Source organism: Muntiacus reevesi, chromosome 5 (assembly GCF_963930625.1).
Source record: "Muntiacus reevesi chromosome 5, mMunRee1.1, whole genome shotgun sequence".
In the NCBI taxonomy this organism is placed as follows: domain Eukaryota; kingdom Metazoa; phylum Chordata; class Mammalia; order Artiodactyla; family Cervidae; genus Muntiacus; species Muntiacus reevesi.
The window spans coordinates 125,330,839-125,356,347 of record NC_089253.1 but is presented as its reverse complement, the minus strand read 5'-3'; the positions used below and the strand labels follow the sequence as shown (position 1 = coordinate 125,356,347).

The following is a 25,509-nucleotide window of genomic DNA, read 5'->3' as shown; positions in this document are numbered from 1 at the left end:
CGGGGTTCTGAGTCCGGGTGACCCCCTCAGAAGCCTGGCCACTGCCCAGGGATCCAGAGGCCTCAGCCAGCCTGCCGGCACCCACTGGGCAAACTCGGACACGTCGCCTGCTTCCTAGTTTTGTTTTTCATTGCCTTTTAACAATACTAATGGATCTGAAGTATAAGTAACACTTGAATGCACTGTTGCTGTAAAAAATTCAAGACAGAGACTTCCTTGTTCAGTGGTTAGGACTTTACCTTCCAATGCGGAGGGTGTGGTTGGATGGTCCCTGGCGGGGGAACTAAGATCCCACATGACTTGTGGCTAAAAAGTCAAACCCAATACAAAAGCAATATTGCAACAAATTCAATTAAGACTTAAAAAATGGTCCACAAGGGGAAAAAAAAGTTCAGGACAAGAAAGTATCTTCTTCTACCCCTCCAGTTCCCCAGCCCCAGAAACAAGAGTCCCGCAGCTTGGTCTTGGCTCACACACATTTCCACCCGGCAGAGGGAGGGGTCAGGACCCCGCAGCCTTCTCCCTGGCCATGTGCGGGGTCTGCCTCAGGGATGGGAAGTCCCCGTCCCGCCCTGGCCCACTCTGCACTGTCAGGTAGCTATTCCGTCTCCTCCTAAAGGGCAGCCCCGTCCATGGACTTGAAGTGGGTAGGGGTGATGGAGGGGAAGGGAGCCAGGTCCCCACAAGTTCCTTCTACGTGAGAGGACCGTTTTCCCTGCTTGCCTTCGCATTTCCAATGTTGTGTAGTGAGGATTATGAATTTTCAACTTCATTACTTTGATAAGTGAGATGTTCCTATCGGGGCCTTTTGTCAAGATCAGTCAGAGGCGGCTGTAGCGGTCTGGCCTGGGCAGGGGTCCAGGAGAAGTGAGGAGGGGGAGGGGCTGGGGGAGGGAGGAAGTTCCCTGTGTGTTCGTGAATGTGATCCTGGGGAGATTCGTGGGGAGGAGCATCGGTGTGGGCCCTGGGTGTGAGCTGTGTTCTGCCAGGGAACAGGGTGAGCGCGGGCTGGGAGGAGTAACCCCCAGTGGTATTGGCCTAGGACCAGCGCTTGAGCCCTCCGAAGGGTCAGGATGAGGTCACAGCGTGGAAGGGCCCAGGCTCAGCTGGAGCAGAAAATGCCCACAAGCACTTTATTCACCATTACTGGCCTCCAGGAGGAGGCTCAGCAGGCCCATAAATGTGGGACATCAGAGCTGGCCAGTGCCCTGGAAGCCACAGCCTCAGCACCTCCCTCCGCTGGGAACCCACAGGAGGCACTGTGTCTCAGGCCCCACCCCACCGCCGAGCTGGAATCTCAGCTTTGCAAGATCCCCAGGAAGTTCCCAAGCCTGAGAAGCACTTCTGTGGACTTAATCGAGGTCACATCTCCATTCACACGGGAGAGGCTGACGCCCAGAGGGAGGAGGCGGGCCCAGGGTCACACAGCTGGTTCCAGCCTTGGCTCCGTCACTTACACACTCACTACTTCTCGGTTTCCTCTTGTAGGATAAAGGGGTAATATAACTACTGCTTACTGTTGGCGGAGGGGTAAGCCAGACAGCACCCAGACCCGTGCCGGGTACGCAGGGTGTGAGTGCCAGCACTGCTACAGTTCCAGCACCACCCCACACTGCCCGGCCCACAGCAGTCAGGGAAGAGTGTCAGGCAGGTGGTGCAGGAGGCGGGCCCAGACCCAGCTCCTGCCCTTCTATCCTGCTCTGCTGTTTACCTTGAGCCAGATCCCAAGCCACTCTGGTTCTTGGCTTCGGTTGGATCGTTTGTAAATGGCAGTAATGACAGCACCCACCCCAGAGGGCTGAATGCATTTAAGGCCTTCACAGAGGCCGTGGCCCTAAGTGCACAGGATGCGGAATGAAACCCACGAAGTGTCCAAAATTGCGAGCGGGGAGCTGGCCTTGGCAGGGGGGGTCTTCTCCAAGGGAGTGACTCTGCTTTGCCCTTGACTCAGTGCAAGCCCCCCGTCCACTTCTCCAGCCCTGGGACCCCCACCCTGACTACGCTTCTCCTTCTCACCAGGCCCCTTGTGCCTCAGTCAGGACCCCCAGGAGGCAGGGACATCTGTCCCCAGAAGCAGAGTTAGCCTCTCTGCAGGACTGTCAGCGGGGGTGCAGATGGGGAGCTGTTCTGGTGATTCCGGGGCAGAAGCAGCAAGTGCCGGGAGGTGGTCTCCAATTATCAGACCTACCCGTTCAGAGACAGCACCAGCTGCCGGGTGGAGTGCTGAGGACCCTGGGAAATGGGGCTGGGAGGCACCCACCTCTTGGCCTGCCCCAGGGCACCGCCTGCAAGGTGCAGCCCCACAGACACCACCTCCTCTGGGACCCCCACTTTGTAAGCAAGGTAAGTGTGTGCCCATAGCCCAGCCCCTCTGGCAGCTGGTGTTTGCAGCAGAGTCAGAGTTCGTTTGCAGGGTGCCCAGCAAGGAGACTGGGCAGCTCAGGCTGCAGAGACAAAGGCTTTCAAGCAAAATTTTTTATTTTTTGTGATATTTATTATTTGGCTGCAGCACGTAGAATCTATATCGTGGTGCGCGGACTCTCCAGATCCGTGCGGGCTTAGTTGCTCCGCAGCACCTGGGATCTTAGTTCCCTGACCAGGATTGACCCCGGAACCCCCGCCTTACATTGTGGATTCTTAACCACTGGACCATCAGGGAAGCCACAGGCGAGGGTTTCAGAGCCAGTGCTGGGGGAGGGCTCTGGGATGCCTGAGCAGCTCCTGGGCCTCCTTCTGGTTGCTGGTGAGGCGACAGGGTGACATTCCAGGACTCTCAATCATCCACCTTCTGGTTCCAGCCAGTCTGGGATCTATGTGCTTGTGGTCAGCACAGAGCTCATCCTCCAGGGTAAGGGTCTTAGTTTCTACAGAACAGCTCAAAGATACACCTCAGATTGTAATCTGCCTCCTTCAGGGGGAGCAGGGGCCTGGACCTGGTCCTGGTCTCTGACTGGCGAGTCTGCTCTTTGGAATCAGGGAGGACCCAGGAGACAAAGCCTTTCTCTGCAGACAGGAAACGGGGGACCAGGAGGGGGTGTACTGGGAGGGCCCTGGGGGTCCTGCTTGGTCTCAGCCCCCCCTTGCCTTTGATACACCTCAATCCTGACAATAAAGGGAATAAAGTGATGGGTAGAGAGATTCATCATGAACCCGGCCAGGGGACTCAGGTTTAGGGGGCCTGGCCTCACTCACAGCAGGCGGGCCTCCTCCACCCGCACCACGCTGCCTTGAGGGGCTTCCAGGCCTGCAGCCGGCCTCTGGGAACAGCGTCTGCCTTAACCCAGCTTCACCCCGGAGGTGCGTCCGGCCCCCTCCCCACCGAGGCTGCTCTGGGTCATGCAACCACAGTTTCAGCTGGTGTTGCAGGCTGGCCGACGGCCTTCTGCTGTGGCTCCACCAGAGGGCAGCCTGTCCCCAGCTTTGGGGCCCAGATGCCCCACCCAGCTGTTCCTGTGGGCCCTCCCAGAGTGGCCGCTCTGGTGATCTGTTTGCAGAACTATCCATCCCCACCCCATCCCCATCCCCACTGTGCAAACCCTTCTGGGAAGACATCTGGTCGACCACATCCCGGGCTGCAGAGTGGAGGTGCCAGGACGAGGGCACCTTGTCCCAGGGGCGTCACCTCGCACTGCCCTGCACTCTGCGGCGCCGACTGGTTTAAACCAGTCCTGTATGTTCAGGACCCATGTGTGTGTCAGCAGTTCCTCCCCGGGGTCTGGTCCTATGGACATGGTGCACAGACTTGCTGTTGTTAAAGCAGCTGCTTCTTGTTTTGTAAATCCAGTGTGGGCAGAGGAGCCCAGCCCCCAGCATGAGACAGGCCGCCCTCAGACGAGCTCATACAGAAGCTCACGTGTCCATTGACTTGGCCGAGGAGGAGACCGGAACTCATGCAGTAAAATGCCAGTCCCCAAGGGAATGGCGCTGGGAGGTGGAGCCCTTGGGAGGGGCTTAGGGCTTGAGGGAGGGGCCCTGGAGAGTGGGATCAGTGCCCCCAGAGAAGCCAGAGCCCCGCCCCCTGGTGAGGTGACTTTGTCTGTGAACCAGCAGGCAGGCTCTCCCCAGACACTGAACCTGCCGGCACCTTGACCTTGCGCTCCCAGCCTGGAGAACTGGGAGGAGTACAGTTCTGTTGTTTAGAAGCCCCCTCAAGCGCCCCCCTCTGGACTGTGGCATTCTGTTATAACAGCCCGAACAGACCAAGGCAGAAACTGGTGCCAACCAGTGGGGTGCTGCTGTAACAAATACCTAAAACTGTGAAAGTGGCTTTGGAACTGGGTGATGGGTAGAGGCTAGAGAGGTCTGGGAAAGTCTGCTCGAAAAAAACCTACATTGTCATGAACAGACCTTGAAACGGATTCTGGTGAGAGCCTAGAAAGGAGAGAGCATTGGAGAAAGAGCTTAAGTCGTCTCAGGGCAAGAGGAAGAAGCAACTCCAAGCAGAATGTTGTAGAAATACGGATGACAAGAGCCATTCTGATGACAGAAATGAGAGGCGTGGTATTGGAAAGGGGGCGGGGGAACCCCTGTTATAAAGTGGCAAAGAACGTGACTCAGGCATGTTCAGACTCTGGTATTTTACGGAAGGCAGACCTCAGATCAAGGGTATTTAGCTGAGATCTCTGGGGAAAGTGTGGACAGAGCAACCTGGCTCCTCTCCGCTACTGTGAGGGAAATGCAGAAGTGCCCGGAGGGCGACCTCGCGAGTGCACATGAAGCCGACCTTAAGCATCAGCCTGCCCTGCTACAGAAAGGGCCAGGTGACCTCTGGAGAGATGAGGACAGGTCGGCCCTTAGGGAAGCCGGGTGCAGTTCCCTAGGACACTGGGGGAGTGGCCCAGAAGGTGACTCAGAGACCAGGGCAGCCTCCACCTGGGATCAACTGAGGGGCCCCTCTGTGGGGCCTGGCAGGGGCGGGGGGCACCTGCTGTGCCCTGTGGGACAGGCCCTCCCCACCCAAAGGCAGAAGACTGGTTTCTGGCTTTGTGGTCCAGAGGCGCCTGACCCACTCCGTTTCGGATTCTGTTGTCCCTGTTTCTCCCTTCCTAGTTCTCCCTCAGAAGAGGGATGCATGCCCGGCCTCTGCACATTTTCAGAAAAGAGGAATCAGCCTCAGCATCCCTCAGCCCCGGCCAGCGTTATGGCTCTGGTCCAGACTCTGGGGCTGGAGGGAAGGAACTCCACACGTGAAAGGCGCTGAATCTGGGGGCAGAATGCTGCTGCCCCCCACACACACATGGTCACACGCTGGAATCTGGGGGAGCGGCCTCTGGGAGCTGCTGCCCCTGGAAAACCCCCGTTCCTCCCCCCATACCACTGCGCCCTCCCTGCAGACCTGAGCTTCCTGGATCTGACACAAAGCTCCTGTGGCCGAGCTGCCCTCTCACTCAGGCACTTCCAATGCTGGAAACAATTCTGAGCACAGTCTGGAGGCCTGGCTCACAGCTCTTACGCCCGGATGGGGCAGCAGGATCAGGCTGGCTGGACCCCATGCCTAGGTTCAGTTAGAAACGGACACTGGGGAGGAAGCAGACACTTTCCCTCCCCAGGCCTCCTGCCAACTTGGTTGCTCCTATCAAGTCCCCCCCAGAGCAGGACACCAGTCCCCCACCCCGAGAGCAGGACACAGCCCCCCACCCCGAGAGCAGGACACAGCCCCCCACCCCGAGAGCAGGACACAGTCCCCCACCCCGAGACCAGGACAGGAGCCCCCCACCCCGAGAGCAGGACACAGCCCCCACCCCGAGAGCAGGACAGGAGACCCCCACCCCCAGAGCAGGACACAGTCCCCCACCCCGAGACCAGGACAGGAGACCCCCACCCCCAGAGCAGGACACAGCCCCCACCCCGAGACCAGGACAGGAGACCCCCACCCCCAGAGCAGGACACAGCCCCCACCCCGAGAGCAGGACACAGCCCCCACCCCCAGAGCAGGACACAGTCCCCCACCCCGAGAGCAGGACAGGAGACCCCCACCCCCAGAGCAGGACACAGCCCCCACCCCGAGAGCAGGACACAGTCCCCCACCCCGAGACCAGGACAGGAGCCCCCCACCCCGAGACCAGGACACAGTCCCCCACCCCGAGACCAGGACAGGAGACCCCCACCCCCAGAGCAGGACACAGCCCCCCACCCCCCAGAGAGGAGGACACCAGCCCCCCACCCCCAGAGCAGGAAATGGCTCTCCCACTCCCAGGGCAGGACAGACGCTGGCTCTGTTCTGACAGCTTTATTGACAGGGTGCAGGGTCAGCTTGAGCACAGCCCGCGCTGCAGCCCTTGGTCCAGGCAGCGCCACGTGGCGTCACCCTCTGTCCCTGGGGTCAGCGGGCCTGGCCCCGCCCCGTCCTCCTGCTGCTCCGGACCTGGGGCCTGGAAGGGGTGGGCGGTGTGGCCAGAGGGCGAGGGTCCCAGGAAAAGGGTGGGGGCAGGTGTCCAGGTGAAGGCGGGCCGCATGTGCCTCCCTCCGCATCTGCAGGTCAAGCCGGGCATACTGAGTATGGGCCCGGGGCTGGGCTGCGCTGACGGGTGCAGCCTGACCCCCCTGCCCCCTGCAGCCTCAGGACCCAGGCTGGGCAGAGACGTGCCCTCAGGTTTGGGTGGCCATGAGGTCAGGGGTGTTTCATCAGGGCCCTGCCACACAGAAGCTCGAGCCCAGGGAGGCCAGACCACATCCTGAACTGTGGCCCTCGGGCCTGGCTTGCTTCCCCGTCCCCCCCTCCCCACAACCTCTGAGCTGTGGGGCACTGTGGCCCACAGCCTCGAAGGCGATAGGCCAGGGCAGGTGGCCCCTCCATTCGGAGCCCATCTGCACATCCCCCGTGACTGTCGGGCGGGGATGCCCCAGGCCTGCTCTGAGGGACACCAGGAGGCCCCCCACAAGGAGCACGGCTCTCCCCAGGCAGGGCCCCGATGACAGCCTCTGGGGGGAGGAGGGAGGGGGAAGGGGAGGGGGAGGGGAGGGGGGAGGGGGAGGGGGAGGGGAGGGGGAGGGGGAGGGGAGGGGGAGGGAGGAGGGAGGGGGGAGGGGAGGGGTGAGGGGAGGGGGGAGGGGGGAAGAGACGGGGGAGGGGAGGGGGGAGGGGGACACCCAGAGCCAGAGGCCCCGCTGGTGACACGGCAGGCCAAGTTGGGGGGTGCCTCCAGCAGACGCCCAAACCCAAGAGAGCCAGACACCCCGGATCAAGTCCTTAGTAACGCATGCAGGGCTGAGGGAGGGAGGAAGCCTGGCGGTCTCGAGGTCGTCGGGGTGGGGGGCGATGAGAAGCACAGCGTGGGCAGTGGGGCGTGGGCGCGGGGGGCTCACTCAGAGTGAACCAGAGCCCCAGCCCCCTGCCCGAAGCCGAAGCCCTTGGGCCCGAAGTTCTTTGCATAGCATCCTGCAGAAAGAAGAGAGGGGTGAAGACTCCCACTCCCGCCCCAGCACCTGCCAGGGGCTCTGGAGCAGTGAGGCGCACAGCAGAGCCCCCCCAACATCGACGTCGACAGTGAGGAGCGTCCTGGCTACTGCCCTGCCTCTGAAATCCCAGAAGTGCCACCTGCGATCCGAGCTAGGAGGCAGAAGGGAGCCCAGGACCCGCCCCGCCCCGCCCTCTGTCCACGGCACATCCCCCGGCACCCCCACCCAGGCTCCTTCTTGGCTGGCTGCACACAGAGGCCTCAGGAGATGCTTGGGAAGGGACTCCAAGGCTGGAACTGGCCATTGCGTATGGGCCTGACTGATCGGCCCTCCAGGAAGGGAGGGCGTCGAGGGAAGGCCGCTCACCTTTGCAGTAAATCTCGCCATCCTTGTCAGCCAGGGTGGTGGACTCGAGGCCTTTGCCGCACTTGGCACATCGGAAGCAGGACTTATGCCAGGACTGGGGAGGGAAGGAAAGAATTAACTCTGCCACCCCAGCCCATCCCCTTGGAGGTGTGACAAAGACACCCGTGGGGTCTGCCCAACCTCCCCCACCTCCTGGAGGAGGTGCTGGTGCCACAAAAGGCAAGCGGGGCCCCCCAGCCTTGTTCCAACTCCCACCCGGGACTCCTGGTCTGGGTGCGGGCTCAGACCCATCTGGCCCGAGCTCCAGGCCAGTGGCCCCCTCATTCCTCACAGAGGACGTGAGGAGCAGTCACACATGCTGGGGCCTGGCCGCAGGGCCGGCTTTTGTGGTCAGTAGGCCTCTGGAGTTCTCGAGGGCGCTCACTGCAGCGGGAGGCCACAGCCAGGCAGGGGCCTGGTGCAGAGGCAGTGCCTGGCACCCCGGAAGGAGAAAGGGTCCACGGAGCTCCAGGAGAAGCCCCGCTGGAGCTCGGAGGCCACACGGCCAACAGCCCCTCAGGGGAAGGCAGCCCCGGTCTGCACCTGGAGGGGGCCAGCCAGACCCTAGGTCAGCCGCCAGCTCCCAGCTGACAGCTCTGCATAGCCCCAAAAGCCGGAGGCCAGCAGAGACAGATGGAACAAAACAAAACAAGGCCTTTTAAGGGCAAGGAGGCTCCCTTGCTCAGCTGCCCTTTCTGAGCTAGGATGGGAAGGGAAAAGGCAGGCCCTGGGCTTCCTGGCAGCCAGGCCCATGCGTGTTGCCTCCTGCCCAGGGCTCTAGGGGCCTCAGTGTTGGCGCTGAGGGCACCGTGGCCTTGGCTTGTCCTCAGGGAAGCCCAGGCTGCCCCCCAGTCTCCAGGCAGACGGAGGACTGACCACCACCACTGTCCCTACAGACACAGTCGGGCCCCGCTGGTGGGGTCAGCACCTGAAGTCCTGCTCCTCAGCCCTTCCTCGGGCACGGACGCTGGGCTCCTCCCGCCACCTCTGCCCACAAGAGAACCCTCCTCCCTAGGGGAGAGACTCGGGTCCAGAGAGGCCACAGACAGGCTCCAGGCCCCGCGGCACCACAGCTGACCACATGGCCCCAGCCGCACCTGTGTGAAGGGCCAGCACCGTCTCCAGGCCCCTGCTGAAGAAGCCCCTTCTGCGGCCCAGACAGCTCATCTGAGGCCACCCCTCCCCGCAGCCTCTCTGAGGGAGGGTCCCACTCTGGTGACTGGGGGTGGGGGCTACTACTGGAATATCGCAGTGGGGGCGGGCAAGACAGCCAGACCAAGTTTGCCTCCTAGGAGGCTCTGACAGGCCTCAACCTTGGTTAACTCTGTCATGGGGGCACATGAGTGGGTTTCTGTGGATTTGGGGTGGTTCTCAACATTTCTGTATCACAAATCCTTTTGAAAATGTGATGAATGCTATGGATCTTCTTCCCAGAGAGAGATGAGACCCCACACAACTATGCACATTCTTTTCAGAGCTGGTGTCCATGCACCCTTAGCAGTCAGGAGACCCCGACTCTGGAGACATGGATCGATCAGAAGCTCCCTATGAAGTGCGCTATTGTTGTCCAGTCAGTCGTGTTTCTGGTTCTTTGCAACCCACCGGACTGCAGCACGCCAGGCTTCTCTGTGCTTCACTATCTCCCAGAGTTTGCTCCAACTCATGTCCATTGAGTCGGTGATGCCATCCAACCATCTCATCGTCTGTTGTCCCCTTCTCCTCCTGCCTTCAATCTTTCCCGGCAGCAGGGTCTTTTTCAATGAGTCGGCTCTTCGCATCAGGAGGCCAAAGTATTGGAACTTCAGCATCAGCATCAGTCCTTTCAGTGAATATTCAGGACTGATCTCCTTTAGGATGGACTGGTTGGATCACCTTGCAGTCTAAGGGACTCTCAACAGTCTTCTCCAGCACGATTTGAAAACATCAATTCTGCAGCACTCAGCCTTCTTTATGGACCAATGGTGAGGCTGCTATGATGGGGGATTCAGCTCTCTGGAGACTGGGAGGCACAGGAGACAGCCTCACAGACAAAGGGACTCCTTTTGTGGTGGGCTCCGAAATGAAGGGGGAGCTACATGCAGGGCCCAGGCTCCCCTGAGCAGTGGGAGCACACTTCAGAGCTTCAGAATGCACATTTCAGGAATGTGTGTGCCCCCCCCACCCCCCACCCCCACCCCCGGCACGCCCGGCCTTACCTTCCCAGCGCCAATCACCTTCTCGGCCGCATAGACGGCCTGGCTGCACCGTGGGCAGCGCTCGGAGCCCCCGATCTTCTGGGCGAACTTGGATGTGTTGGGGTTGGTGGTGGGCCTGTGGCCGGGGGCCCTGCTCAGGGAAGAGCGTGCAGTGAGGGGAGGTACAGAGAGTGACACGGGGTGGGCGGGACAGGCCTGGAGGGCACCACCCGCCTGCACCTGGCCCAGCCTGCCCCAAGGCCGCCGCTGCCAGGGCTGCAGGGCCACCTCCCTGACGGGGGACGCACCGAGGACCCGAGGGTCACCTCTGCTGACAGGGGACCCGTAGTATTCCTTCCTCAAGACGTCAGACTCCCCTCGGTGCCAGTTAGAACGCCGGAGTCACTGACAGCTCGTCTGCTAAGAACTGGCCCCCTCTGCCCCCAGTTCCTGCAGCACTATTACTAGAGTCTTCCCAGGAGAAATCAGCTGACAGGTCGCTCCCATGGGGTGAAAACCTTGGCCGAAGTGCGGAAAGTCACCGTCACTTGCGACCATCCCCCAGGGCCAAGGGGCTAGCGGGCTGACTGCCAACACCCCGCTCACAGCAGGTCGGTGGTCAGGGGGTGCTGGGGGCTTAGTGACACCCATCTCCAGGAAGGGAACTGACACCCGGTGAGCACGGCTGCGAGGCGGTCCGGCTCAGACCCTCAGTGGCTGTGGGGCGCCTTCAAGTCACTGAGACCGGCTAGGTTTTCTCATCTGTGGACAGAGGAGAGGGGTCCAGCCGTTCTCAGGGCTCCTCCCAGTGCATGGAAATACGGCCGCCGCTCTGCACGGGGAGGGGCCTGGCCGCTCCAGCCTCTCTGCCCCTGCTGCTCTGCCAGGGCCTGACGCACAGTAGGACCTCTGTTCCGGGCGGGGGTACTCACTCCTCGTGTCTGATGCCGAGCGACTCCCCCTTGTCCATGCTCAGGGTGCCCGCGCCCTGCCCGTAGCCGTAGCCCTTGGGCCCGTACTTCTTGCCGTAGCAGGACTTGCAGTAGATCTCCTCGCCGTGCACGGCCACGGTGGTGCTGTCCAGGTTCTTCTTGCAGACCACTGCAGGGGCCACAGGGCCAGCGGGTCACGGCTAGCCCCTGCCGCCAAAGATCCCTGGGACGCTGTGCATGCAACATCCTGACCTCCCAGGAGCCAGGGGCCTGGCGATGGGGTTGGGGTGGCCAGGGAACTGGGAGGGGAGAAGGGCCTATGGATGCTGGCCCAGTGCCTCTCCCAGAGCTGGGTGGGCTTCCTCGCTCACACACCCTGAGAACTTCCCGAGCTCACAGGGCCAGCGGCCTAGGCCGAACCCACGCCCCAGGGGGTGTGCCGGGCCTTACTGCCCTTGACAGACACCGTGGGTCCCAACAGAAGAGGAGAAGCAAGAAGGGCAAGGCTGTCCTGCCTCCCGCGATTTGATTCAGAAGGGACGCCTGTGGGTGCGGGGGCAGGGGGCAGGGTGGAGACGCTCCCGGGGGAAGGTCACGTTTATTCGGCGCCCAGCGCAACTGGCTTAGAAATGAGATAGAGGTCGTGTTCTTCACGACAACGGGATCTGAAGTTTCTAGTTGGAAATCACTTGGCCACAGGAGGTCAGATGCTGGGAGAATTCCCTGACTCTGGGGTGCAGGGAGATTGGAATGGGGAACACTGGAAGGCCTGCAGAGCAGCCGCAGCCTCCTGTGGGTCTCAGGGCAGCCCCGTGATCCAGAGTGGGACAATGTGGAGCCCAGGGTCACACGGAACCCAGGCTAGCCCACGTCCGGGGAGCGTCCTGGCCAGGCTGTGCCTTCCCAGCCAGCAGATGATGACGGTGCCCACTGATAGATGGCTGAAAATTACATGCGGCCTCGCCTGGGAAGTGCTTAGCATAGTGCCCTGCGCACAGTAGGCCATCATGAACGCTGGCTGCCCCAGCAGTGCGACCCGGAGTTAGCGCCCTGGGAACACAAGGGCGGGAAGGGCCAGGCCCCAGAAGACCGCCAGCGTCCAACCCCCAAGGGCTCCTCTCCAGAGACTCACGTCCCGTTGATGTAGGTTTGGGCCTAGGACAACGATTAGGTTCCACGAAGGCCCTGAGATAGCAGTGTCACCGTGCCCGCCAGGACCACGTCCTCAAACACGCCCCTCTGAAGAGGGGCCCCTGGAGGGGCCAGCCTCCCCTCCTCTCGAGGAGCACTCGGCTTGCCTCCATGCCCCTTGCCAGTTCCTCTGCCTTTGGGTAGATTCCTCCCCGCGCCCCCCACCCCGCCCTCTTGGGATCTTAGTTCCCTGAGCAGGGGCTGAGCCTGGCCCTTGGCAGTGAGAGCATCGAGTCCTAACCACTGGATCTGCAGGGAGTCCCAGCTTCCCCTCGCCTTTAAAGGCCAGCTCTCTGCCCCTACCCCCACCCGTGGGCCCAGGTTGGAGACTTCAGACTAAATAAGGGCCCTCTGGTCCTGCCTCTGAGATCCCCATGTTCTTCCAGCATGCGGGCAACCAAATATGGGCTGTCCTGCCGCCTCCCCAGGGCTTGGCTCCGGCCTGGAGGAGGCGGGCACAGCCAGCCAAGGGCTCCGGCATTCCCTTCTAGGGTGGGAAGCCCAGAGTCGCTCTGGAGCTGCTTCCTGTAAGACCCTGAGTGACCTGGAAATTCCTGAGACTCGACGGGAGGCAGCAGTGAGGCCGGGCAGCCCGGGGACTGAGGCCTCCTCGGGCTGAACCTCCCTGCAGGGGCCTGGGGGTCCAGCTCAGCGGGGACCCCGGGGTCTACGGGTGACACCTCCCAGAGGCCTTGCCATCTGGCACCTGCAGGCTCCCCCAAATTCTCAGTGAGGGGGAGTCTTGAATGATGGCCTAAATGCATTTCTACCAAATCATGTTAAGCAGAAGCCAACCAAAAAGAAGAACTTAGGCCGAGGCTTGCTCTGCTCTGCCAGCCAGGAGCCCTTCCGAGGGGGTCAGGCGTGAACCACAGCCTGCAGGCAAGGGGATGCCGCCGTGGCTGGGGCTGTGAGCACCCTGGGGCTCTGGGTTCTGGGGCGCAGCCTGTTCCAGCGGCTGTCCCCTCGGGGCAAGGCCACACCAGCTCTGCCTTCCCATGGGCTGGCCTGCCCCAGGACAAGGCTGTCACAGCTCAGAGGCAACACAGCCTAGGGGCCGGTGCCCACAGGGCCAAGGCCTCCCGGGCTGGGGACTGGCTGTCGCTTCTCGGACACCAGGGCGCACGCTCCAAGCCCAGCGCAGCGTCTGTCCCATCTCCCCAGCCCCGCACCCTTGGCTTCCCTGACCGCCCCGCTGGCGGCCGCTCCTCCCCGGCAGCTGCCGTTGGTGATCAAAGCCACATGTGAAGGTGGAGGAGGTCCTTGGGGCCAGTATTATGGACCGTCTCCCTGGCCAGCGCCAAGCCCTCTTATGCCCTCTGAGAAACATAAATGGCCTGAAAATTCCTGAGCACAGTGAGCTGCTGATGAAACGGCATGGCTGTCGTTCTCTTCCCAGCCGGACGCCAAAGGCTCCGCCCAAGCTCACTGCCCACCGGCGGCCAGCACAGCCCTCAGTCAGCATCGGCGGGCGCGGGGCCTGCGGCGCCTGCGCGGCCTGCTCTGGAGGTGGCTTCCGGCTGGCCCGCCCACAGCCGGTGGGAGCTGCTGCTCCCTCAGGGGCAGGTGGCCCCGGGGGTCTGGGTCCCGCTCAGGAGCGTGGGCTCCAGAAGCAGTGGAGCCACAGTGCGGGGACAGGGCCCGGTTCCTGGACCTCCCCGACAGTTTGGGGCCACCCTGAGTCCTAGGCTTCTTGCTGGGGATCCCCTGCACTGTCTGTGTGTGTGTACATGTATGTGCAAGTGTACATGTGTGTGCGCACACGTGTGTCTATGTGCATGGGTGGGTGTGCGCATGTGTGTGCATACGTGTGTGTCTGTGTGGATGTGTCCACATGTGCATGTGTGTGCGTGCACATGTGTCTGTGCAAATGTGCATGGGTGTGTATGTGTGCACATGTGTATGGGTGCGTGTGCGCACATGCATGTGTGTGCATTTCTGTGTGTGCACATGTGTCTGTGTGGATGTATACACATGTGTGTGTGTGTGTGCGCATGTGTGTGCGTGTCAGGGAGCGGCTGTCGTTGACTGAACACTCACAACTGCTCTAAGCGCTCCTCTTGTTTTCTGACCCATTCCTCTCAGTTCCCACAGCCCTGCCCCATGAAGCAGGTGTTGTTTTTCTCCTCTGTAATGTGGAGAAAATGCAGAGAGAGGAGGCAGCTGACGCTCAGCACCCAGAGAACAGAAAGGAAATTCACATGTGGACTCTCGCCCACTGGTTCTGAAGGCTCAAGGCTCAGCTGACACACTCCTGCCCGCCCAGCGCCACCGCCTGGGCTCAAGGGAAACAGGTCACCTCCTCTAAGCCCCTTGGCTGTGAGCCCGTCAGTCAGGAGCCTGCGGACGTCCCCCACCTCCAGGGCCAGGCACTCAGGACACCTGGGCCCCGGCCGCGGCTTGCACCCCGGGCACCTAGGCACCTGCCTACCAGGCAGTGACTGGGGCCTGTCTCCTCCCGGCCATCAGTACGACATCAACATCCCCTCACCCGGACCGCTGGGCGGAGGTGGGGGCTGAGGGGAGAGGCCTCCCGCCCAGAGAGGCCAGGGGCGCCCAGCCCCTCCCCAGACGCAGCTGCCCAGGAGGCTGCTGCCGGTGAGTTTAACTGAGGGTCCATTGCCCAAGGACATGAAGTCAGGCAAACTTCGGGAGATGGTGAAGGACAGGGAGGCCTGGCGTGCTAGGGGTCCATGGGATCACACGGAGCCGGACACGAATGGGCAACTGAACAGCAAATAGTTGTTGCTGACTTACTGCGTCACGAAGTGCCAGCCTCGCAGCGCAGAGGCTCGCCGTTTTCAGTTACTCGCCCATGACCGCTCCCGTGCCCCTTATGCTCCGCAGTGCTTCCTCGGAGCTTTCTTATCTGACATGCAACCGTCTGCACCTTTTAATCCTCTCCCCCCAACTAGAGTATCCTCCACATCTGTGGTTTCTGTGGACTTTTAACAAAGGGTAATCTGGGTCCAGGGGTTGGTGAAACTCGGGGCTAAAAGCGTCTTGCTCTTAACTGCCAGGGTTGTGTAGGGAGAGAGGCAAGACAAAGAGTGGGAAGTTTCCCCACCAGGTCTTTCCGGCTTGGCGCGCAGGTCCTGGTGTGTCCGCCCCCTCCAGCTCAGCGGCCCAGCCGCCCACAGCCCCCGCCTCCGCCTTAGAAAACAGCTTCTGAGGAACACAGGGGCCCTGAGGCGCCTCCCCGCCCCACTGCGCTCCAGCCAAATGTCAGGCTGTTTACAACCATCCCTCCCGAGGACCGTCCCCCAGGGGCTGACAGGCCGGTCATCCCCATGGCGACAGCCGGTCTGGGCGGGCACTCACTGCACAGGAAGCAGGACTTGTGGAAGCTGCTGCCTTCGCACTGGACCTCTTCAGCAAAGTACACCGTCTTCTGGCACACCCCACACTTCTTGCCTCCTCCCCAGTTCGGCATCCTGGAAGTGGACACAGAGAAGGGAATGAATTTTCCAGGGAGGCGGAGACCCGGATAGCCCAGGACAGCGCCTGGGGCAGAGGCCTCCCCAGACAGCAACTTGGGGGCTTCCCACCCCAGAGCCCACAGGGGACTGCTGCGCAGTCACTCCATTTTCAGCCTCCTCCCCAGCCCGCTAGGACATAAACTCCCACAAGACACAAGCTGGTATACAAACAACAATAAACCCTTTGCTGTGTGCATCCACGTGGTGAATCTCACAGCAAAAGAAGCAGGTGAGCTAGAACTCATAAAACACAAACTATCTGTGTCGTGTCTCAAATAGGCAAAACTCATAGTGTCAAGGGAGGAACACATGTGTGGGAGAGCTACATGACTACTGGAAAAACCATAGCTTTGACTAGATGGGCCTTTGTCGGCAAAGTAATATCTCTGCTTTTTAATATGCTATCTAAGTTGGTCACAGCTTTTCTTCCAAGGAGCAAGCGTCTTTTAATTTCATGGCTGCAGTTGCCATCTATAATGATTTTGGAGCCCAAGAAAAGAAAGTCTGTTGCTGTTTCCATTGTTTCCCCATCTATTTGCCATGAGGTGATGGGGCCAGATGCCATGATCTTCATTGTTTGAACGTTTAGTTTTAAGCCAACTTTTTCACTCTCCTCTTTCACTTTCATCAAGAGGCTCTTTCTTCTTCACTTTCTGCCATAGGGTGGTGTCATCTGCATATCTGAGGTTATTGATATTTCTCCCGGCAATCTTGATTCAAGCTTGTGCTTCTTCCAGCCCAGCGTTTCTCATGATGTACTCTGCATATTATTTAAGTAAGCACGGTGACAACATACAGCCTTGATGTACTTCTTTCCCAATTTGGAACCAGTCTATTGTTCCATGTACAGCTCTAACTGTTCCTTCTTGACCTGCATACAGATTTCTCAAGAGGGAGGTCAGGTGGTTTGGTATTCCCATCTCTTGAAAAATTTTCCAGTTTATTGTGATCCACACAGTCAAAGGCTTTGGCATAGTCAATAAAGCGGAAGTAGATGTTTTCCTGAAACGCTCTTGCTTTTTTGATGATCCAGCAGATGTTGGCAATTTCATCTCTGGTTCCTCTGCCTTTTCTAAATCTAGCTTTAACATCTGAAGTTCATGGTTCACGTACTGTTGAAGCCTGGCTTGGAGAATTTTGAGCATTACTTTGCTAGCGTGTGAGATGAGTGCAATTGTGCGGTAGTCTGAGCATTCTTTGGGATTGCCTTTCTTTGGGACTGGAATGAAAACTGACCTTTTCCAGTCCTGTGGCCACTGCTGAGTTCTCCAAATTTGCTGGTATATTAAGTGCAGCACTTTCACAGCATCATCTTTTAGGATTTGAAATAGCTCAACTGGAATTCCATTACCTCAACTAGCTTTGTTCCTAGTTATGCTTCCTAAGACCCACTAGACTTCACATTCCAGGATGTCTGGCTCTAGGTGAGTGATCACATCATCCTGATTATCTGGGTCGTGAAGATCTTTTTTGTAGAGTTCTTCTGTGTATTCTTGCCACCTCTTCTTAATATCTTCTGCTTCTGTTAGGTCCATACCATTTCTGTCCTTTATTGAGCCCTTCTTTGCATGAAATGTTCCCTTGGTATCTCTAATTTTCTTGAAGAGATCTCTAGTCTTTCCCATTCTATTGTTTTCCTCTATTTCTTTGCATTGATCACTGAGAAAGGCTTTCTTATCTCTCCTTGCTATTCTTTGGAACTCTGTGTTCAAATGCGTATATCATTCCTTTTCTCCTTTGCCTTTCGATTCTCTTCTCAGCCATTTTGCCTTTTTGCCTTTTTTTACTTGGGGATGGTCTTGATCTGAACCTCTGTCCATAGTTCTTCAGGCATTCTGTCTATCAGATCTAATCCCTTGAATCTATTTGTCACTTCCACTGTATAATCGTAAGGGATTTGATTTAGGTCATACCTGAATGGTCTAGTGGTTTTTCCTACTTTCTTCCATTTGAGTCTGAATTTGGCAATAAGGAGTTCATGATCTGAGCCACAGTCAGCTCCTGGTCTTGTTTTTGCTGACTGTATAGAGCTTCTCCATAAGCTCTATAAGTCCCCGCATGTAGGTTTTATGTGTTCTTTTGTATGTAAGATTGAGCTCACCAAAATTTTTTTTCTTTAGCCACATCACGGGGCTTGCAGGATCTTTGTTCCCTGACCAGGGATCGAACCTAGGCCCTTGCATTGAATGTGTCAAGTCTTAACTCCCCGGAAATTTCATCCCCCCAAAAAAACCCAATTTTCTTTGAAAAAGCAGGAGTCAGACACAGAGGGCACAACGGAAGTTTTAGAGTCCATTAGGGTGGGGGGAGGGGGAGCATTTGCAAAATCCGATTTTCCAGCGCCACCCCCAACCTGATGAATCATGACCTCTGAGGATGGGGCCCAACAACAGGAATATTTAACAAGCACCCAGGTGACTCTGAAGGCAGTAGTCTGGGACAAGTTGAGAAGCTCGAGGTTGGTTCTGAGCTGGGGTCCTGAGGCAGGCAGGCTTAGTCCTTTCCTGACCCTGCCACTCACTGTTGTGTGTTCCTTGGGCAAGGGAACTAGCCTTTGTAAACCTTCGCTTCTGCGTCTGTAAAATGAGGACAAAAGCAGAAGCTACATCACGGGTTACTTCTGGGGAATCAGGGAGGCACAGCTCAGTGCCTGACACAGGGTGAGTTCAGGAACCCAGGGCTGCAGGGTCAGAGCCCAGGATCAGGGACAGTGACCCTTCCAGCTCTTTGGACAGAAGTGCACGGGGGGAGGGACTCCATGGGAGGACTGGGGTGCTGGGGAACGGTGGGAGGGCTGGGGAGGAGTACCCTCCTTGGGAACTCAGGGATGGGCACCCAGGGCGGTGCCGGCAGCTGGAGTCTGGGCAGGGGCGGGGGCATGGTCCCGACCACCGGGGTCTTCCCGTCTGATATAGTGCAGGGAGGAAGCTTGCCCCCAAAATGTCTCTTTGCCGTGTGGATTATTTTGAGCTGAAAACAATCAAGGCCCAAGAGATTCAGGAAGAACCATCAACCTTCCCTCAAATGCCTGAAAGAATTTCGATAGAGGGCCAGTTCCCCAAATACCAGTTTCCAGAGATCTCTGTGAAGAATGCGGGCCGGGTATGGTGGGGAAACCAGGCAGACCTAGGAGACCAGTCCCGTTATCCCTGCCCAGCCCAGCAAACACTGGTTTCCAAACATTTGCTTTTCCTTCTCCATGTCAACTGGCTTTCTCACCTCTGAAGTTCCAAACCACTGCCCCAACTTCCTCTTTTGTCTTTAGCTGAGCATGGTATTTAATGTGAGGGTTTGGGCCACTTTGGGAGTTACTCAGTTTTTTGGGGTCTCTCCCATGTAGACATGTTATTAAGCTTTGATTTTCTCCTGTTCATCTGTCTCAGTTCAAGGTAATTCTTTTCAAGTCAGAAGGAGCTAGAAGGATGGAGGGAAATTTCTTCCCCAACAGTGGACACAGGTGTCAGCTCAAGGAGGAGGTCCAGTCCAGGTTCACTACCACATCCCCAAGTCTGCGTGTGTCTAGCACACAGGTGTTCACACAGGTGTCTGAGACATCAGCCCCCCTAATGCTCAGAGCTGCAGCCCAAGGCCCACAAAATGCTCAGTAGGGTGTGCGGGCCAAGAACACCCCTCCTGTGGGTGAGGGGCACAGAGAGCTGGGGCGCTCACTCTTCACAGCCTCTGCTCTGTCTCCCCGTCCCAAGGGTTGGGGTTCCTCTGGTCCCACTGCTCTTGTGGTCACCCCACCAAGGACTTCCACTGATCACTGACCTTGACCTCTACCCTGAGGCCAGGCTCACACACCCAGTTTCAGGGGAGCACCTCGATTTCAACACCAGCCACCTGAACTCATCACCTTTTCTCTCCAACATGCTCTTCTTCCTGTCCATTTTGTTGCTGGAACCATAATCTTCTCTGATCACTAAGGAATCTCATCCTAAACCCCAGAATGGGGAGGAGCTCTGTACCCAACTCCACCCACTCATCCCAAGCCCTGACCTCCCTGCCTCTCTAGGCCTCTTCTCACCACTGAGGTTCACTGGCCCTAAACAGCCCCCTCCTCCTTGGGAATCAGCCCGATTTTCATCCAGGGCATTGGACCTAAGCTGACTGCCAAGGTTCCTGGCTCAGGACTCAGCTCCCATACGCCCAGGGCCAGTCCCTGAGGCCCTGATGTTCCTGCGGCCCCCTGTGGCAGGGCTGCAAAACCATCTCCGTGACGGACAGTCAGGTGGGTGTAGTGTGGTCATTACAGTCGGCCTAACCTCCAACAGCCTCCCGACCGTTTTTGTTGCAGAACCCCATTCAAATCAGGCAGCCCCCACTCCCTTGAGTATCCCCCAGGAGGTGCTCAGGGCAGAGCCTGGACCCGAAAGTCACCCAGTGACTCCAGTCCCCTGAGGGGTGGTGCAGGGACAGTGTGAGCAGGGCGGGCAGTCCTGGGGGACGAGCCAGTTCCTATAGAGACACACGGGTTCACTCCTGCCTCTTGAGGGGTGCCAGGACGTGACCCCCGAACCCCAGCTCTCAGCATGCGGTAGACAGCCTGCCCCGAACCTGCAGACCCACCGTGTGCCAGGTGGTCTGCAAGCGCCATCCACCCTTCCTGGCCACCCAGAGGCGGGGACCTGCCCAGAGCATGGATGAGGACTGGGGCGGGGGAGGCCTACAGTTGGAGCTGCGGTGAGGCTGGCCACCCAGCCCCATGCGGGCCCTCCGTGCTCAGCAGACGGGGCTTGGGGACATGGGGACCCAAGGGCTCCTGCCTCACCTTGTCCCACCCCTGAGCCCACAGGTTTCATCCTCCAGCCCTGGGATACCCCTGATGGGGGAGGGTCCCCGACCACGCGGTGGGGAGACATTCCCAGCAGTGGTTTGTTCCCGACACAAAAGCCCTCCTCCCTTGGGAAACCCGCCGTCCACAGGCTGCCCTTGTTCTCCCTGGCCCCGCATCAGGGCCCGTGTCCAGCAGGGCCCGGGAACCCGAGGTGGGTAACTCTGCCCAGGCCACCTCCCAGCCAGGGCCCCCAAAACAATGGGGGGCCCCCTTTAGGAACCCAGGGGACAGACAGGACTCAGCACCCTGGGGTGAAGAGCACTGACCCAGGCCATGGGCTCCCCCCTGCCCTCCTGAGGACCCCTCGGGAATCTATGGGTTGGGGGGCTCAGCTGGGGGCCCAGCCACCTCCTCCCACAGAGGAGGTTCCTGCTCTACCCACTCCCTCCCGCCAGCCGAGTTCAGCTGATGGGGCCTGATTGCCTTAAAAGGAAACCTACTTCCCAGACCACCTGGAGTTCAATAGGGACGACTGGCTCCCTCTCAGCTGCCTCCTCAGGTCTGGGGGCAGAGGCCCCACAGGAGACGGGGATCAGGGGTCAGGGGTCAGGCAGTTCAGAGGTCGGGAAAGGGGATCTGGACCCATTTTTTCCCAGCCGAAGGGTCAGGCTCCCTTCTTCTGCGCTTCTTTGTGTTCATCCCTAGGTCAGACCATCCGCTGACTCAGAGTCTCCTTCTGAGGATCAGGGGGAAATGAGAGCAGCGGCCCAGGGCCTGGTGCGGGGGTCCCGCTCCTCAGGGCCCCCCAGGGCCGGACGTGCGCTGTCCTTGCCCCAGGCCATGTCTGCTCCGGGTGCCGCCCCTGTGATCACACCAGCCCTGAGTCCCGGGTGTTTTGGTTTGTCCACTTCACCGCGTCTACCATCTCCACTAAGCACTGGGCTTCATCTCCTGCAGGATGGCTGGAGACACCCGGGCAGCTATTCCCCTGAAATGTCAGGGCCTTCAGGGCCGCCACAAGCTAGAAATCCGGGACTGGATTCTTCCGACCAGCGCCCGGGTCGGCCCGCTGGCCCCAGCCACGTCCAGCTGCAGCATAAAGACCAGCCCGCGGCTCCTCTGTCCTGGGAGCAGAGACCCGGCCGGGCTCCAGGGCCGCGGAGGACAGAGACGCTCATGTTCCGCCAGCGGCGTGCGAATGTCAGGCTGAGGTGACGCGCAGGGCGCTCACGGTTCATGTCTAAGAAACCGCCTCGCTGATGTCAGCCCTTAACCACTGGCCGCCAGCGTCTGCGGGAAGGTCTCCCTTCCTCAGATCAGTGACCTGACGGCATTCCCCGCCGCGTCTTTGTCCCCCGTGGAAAGCCCCAAACTTCTTTGTCCCAAAGCCTTCTGCTCCCCAGGGACAGAGGGCAATTCCGGGGCACAGAGCGCAGGTGCCCCCACTCACAGTCTGGTGTTTTTCCACTTGGGCTCGCCGGGCTGGGCGGGGCCTGGCCGGGCGGGGCGGAGCCTGGGCGGGCTGGGCGGGGCCTGGCCGGGCTGGGCGGGGCCGGGCCGGGCGGGGCGGGGCCTGGCCGGGTGGGGCGGGGCCTGGCCGGGCGGGGCGGGGCCGGGCCGGGCGGGGCGGGGCCTGGCCAGGTGCGCAGGATAGCTGCCATCCTTTCCAACCTGCTGCTCAAGCCTTCCCCAGCCCCCCAGCGGAGGGCAGCCAAAGGAGGGGCGCCCGGAGAAACAGTCCGGGAAACGGTCCTGAAAGGAGTGGTCAGTCACTGCGGGGGCGCAAGGACCGACATGGGGTGCAGGCCCGGCCTCAGCGTCACACAGCTCCTGGAACTCTGCAAGCGGCTCGGCCCGCCGGCACCCCTGTGCGGACCCCACGGTGCTCCAACCCCGTGTCACCCTGCTCCCTCTCTGCCCGCTCTGAGTTCTCTTCAAGTCCAGGCCCTGAGGCCCTTGTGGGGCGGTGACTGCACCCCTCTTGCCTTTACCAGCAGGACACTCCCCACAGGGTTCAGAATCTGAAGGTCAACAAAAGTAGAAACAGCGGGCTAGTATTTAAGCATTTCCAAACTGTCACAGGAAGCCCGATATTGTAACAAGGTCCCACAGATTAACCAACAGATAAAGTTCATTTGCTTTCATCTGAGATGACGTCAATTTAGTAACAATTGGTTACCCACGGTGAAAAGGTCTGAATTATTTTCCTGGATTAAATTTTTAAAAGCAAAAGCAAGGCACACGAGCCCTTAGCCCATGTAAAACAGGCTGCTAGCAGCTGACACGTCAGGCAGCCCCCCGCGAGCCCTGCAGAAAGGCGGCACCGCAGATGGCGGTCTGCTCGCCTCTAGTAGGAGTCAGACGCTGCCTCCCGCCCAAGGAAGCCGTGGAAAAGCTAACTGCCTCCGTATTTACTCTCTTTACCATACATGGAATCACTCGGCGATGACGTCAGATGAATTCCTGGGGAGGTGCGTAGTGCAAGCCCAGCGTCACCGCAGAAATTCCTGACCACTGGGTCTGCAGGCGCCCACCCCTCCCCGCCCCACCCCAGCTCTGCGACTGGCTTCTCCTCAGTAAGGCTCTTTTCCAGGCTGCTTCTCTTTCTTGCCAACCTGACACCGAAATCCAAACACACACCAGACTTGGTGAGAGCGCATCCCCGGGACCCAGGCCCCAACTTCCGGGGGGCCCTCCCCTCTCCCCACCCTGTAGAGGACCCAGTGATGGCGAGTTCTAACCCGACTTCCTCCACACTCACACTAGCAGAGCCGCATCCTCCCTAAGCAGTGTGGAAGCTGCTATAAAGCTCTTTGTAAAGCAAGTCTGTCTTGGGAGTGGCGGGTTTGTCCCTGGAGAGCTGATCAGAGACAGGAAAGGCAGAGTTACAAGGAGGCCGGGCATGGGCCTGAAAGGTGTCTGCCTCGGTCTCAATGGCAGCCGCAACCCCGAGCAAGTCACTGGTCACCTCTGAGCCCCAGCTTCCGCCCCACCTCACGTGCTGCCCCAGAGGAGACGGCGAAGGACACAGGCCAGTCCTGGGCCGGGCAAGCACAGACAGCTGTTCTCTCGGGAAAGGCCAGCTCTCCTGCCAAGAGTCGTGACTCTTATTTGCCGACACGCAAATAAGTGTGGCAAGTGGCAATCTTTATTCTCCTCGGTGCCTCAATATATCCAATGCATGATTCCCGTGTCCTCTCCAAGCCAGCCTCACAAGAAGCCGGCTTACAGAAACTTCAGCCCCAGCAGCCTCTCAAAGAAGCCTCCCCAGTCTGCCTTCCATCAGGAGGCCCACGGTTAACGGAAACCTGACCTGGGCCTTGGCGCCACCGGGCCGGCATGGGTTTGCAAGGGTCACACGTGCCCAGCAGGGCAGCTTGGCTGCGAGCCCACGTCCACCCGTTCACTCACCAGATGTTCACTGCCCGCCAACCAGGTGCCAACACTATGCTCCCGGCCAGGGAGGCCCTGCCAGGACCACCAGGCTGAGGCCCGCTGTGCGAGAAGGGACACCTGGGCCAGGAAGGCAGGCGCTGGGCAGCCCAGGGGCAGGGGAGTGGCCCTGCAGACCTGGGCCCACAGCCGCGGGTCTGCTCTTCCCTTTCTCCCCAGCGGCCCCCAGACCCTTTAATGGCCCAGCGCTGCCCCTCCCCCTGCAAGCACACCCTCCCCGCAGTAAACCTCCTTCCTCGGCAGCCTTCTCCGCCCCAGATTTCCTCCCTGCGGGACCGGGCCCTTCCCTGGGAGATGGCGGGCAGTGCAGGCTTGGATCCAGCCACAAGGATAATCTCTCTGGAAAGAGGTGGCTGGGGCCCCCACCCTCAGGGGCTGACAGTGAGTGGCCGCAGGGGACACGACCCCCAGGGAGTGCCCGGATCCCAGTTGCTCTCTGAGAAGGCAGGGGGCGGCCAGCTCCTCCCGCCTCTCCAGCTTCTGGGAGGCAGGAAGGCTGGGGGAGAAGACAACCGGCCCCGCCCTGCCAGGACCGCGGCCAGAGAAGCAGAGCCCCGGATCCAGGCCGGCAGAGTATCCGGGTCAGTCACCTCTCCAAGTCGAGGCCCTGCTTCCACCAGAGCCCCGCGGGCCTCCAGGAGCTACTGCGACAGGACCCCCAGGCCAAGTCCTCCCAGCTAGGAGGGGCTGCACACCCGTCCACGTCCAGGAGCAGGGGCGGGCCCCAGGCCTCCGGGGAGGGGCGGAGCCCACCCCCGCTCCAGTCTAGCCCCGGGTCTCCATCAGATCACAAACCGCGGGACCAGAAGAGCGTTTGCAGCATACTCCAAAGCTGTGAGCGCGGAGGACGCGCCTGCCTACACGCTGTTTGTTGGGTAACGGGTTGCAACTTGCTTCAAGTGTGCTCACAGCGCACCTTCCTGCCCCCGGCCTTCGGGACTGAGGCCGCAAACACCGTGGCTTCCTCCAGGCTTGGGTGGTGGTCCTTGCGCCGCGCCAAGTCCCGGAGAGTCAGGGGTGAGGGGGGCGGGGCGACCTCCATCTAGCCCCTCGCAAAAGGGGCCCGCCTGGCACAGCTGTGCCCGGAGAGCGGGTGCGAGTTTCCCCTTTTGCGAGGGGCACGGATGCCCTCATCCCCCGCCGCACAAGGAGCGTCAGTGCGCGCAGAATCGCCCATTGTCCCGCCGCGGGACCCGCCGGGGGAGGGAGCCAAGCCGTCCCAGGGCAGAGGCACGTGCGGGCCCTTTGCGTCCCAGCGCCCGGGGCAGGAAGGGGGCCCGCGCTAACTGGAAAGAGAGCCGCGCCCACTTCACCCCTCTCCTCCGCCCACGCCCACCCAGCGCCCCTTTTTCTTGATACCCTCCCTGTAGCATCCCTGGAGGCGGCGGCGGGGCTGGAAGGCCAGGGGCGCCCTGCGCGCGCGGGCAGGCGCTCCGGCGTGTGGGGGACCTGGGCGCTCGGCGCTCCGGCGAGTGGGGGCCTGGGTGCTCGTCGGCGCGTGGGCCGGGCGTCCGGGTCCGGAGCGCACTCACCTGGCAGCGGCTGAGCGCGGCAGGCGGCGGGCAGGCGAGAGGGCGGGCTCTGGAAACGAGGCTGGGCGCGCCGGCCCGCCCGCAGTTTTGTTCCGCTCGGGGAGGGCGTGTCCGGGCCGCGCCAACCCACAGACTTTGCACACCGCACTAGGCCGGCGCCGATGTCAC

At 60.2% G+C, this 25,509-nt stretch overlaps 2 protein-coding genes across 2 annotated transcripts in view; one reads left to right on the top strand and one right to left on the bottom strand.

Annotated features, from left to right (window-relative positions):
• Positions 1–6,678, top strand: part of LOC136169434 (uncharacterized) — a 15,550-nt gene extending 8,872 nt beyond the window's left edge. The window contains exon 4 of the mRNA XM_065937190.1: positions 5,550–6,678. Coding sequence (XP_065793262.1) covers positions 5,550–6,678 — 1,129 coding nt within the window. The remainder of the gene's footprint in view (positions 1–5,549) is intronic.
• CSRP1 (cysteine and glycine rich protein 1) lies at positions 6,215–25,484 on the bottom strand. Its single transcript, XM_065936379.1, has 6 exons — positions 25,342–25,484; positions 15,422–15,534; positions 10,910–11,078; positions 9,999–10,128; positions 7,765–7,858; positions 6,215–7,378 (listed from the first exon to the last, which is right to left on the bottom strand). Exons 2-6 carry the CDS (start codon positions 15,531–15,533, stop codon positions 7,302–7,304), a joined length of 582 nt encoding a protein of 193 aa, XP_065792451.1. The 5' UTR covers position 15,534; positions 25,342–25,484; the 3' UTR covers positions 6,215–7,301.
• Positions 25,485–25,509: the final 25 nt, after the last annotated feature.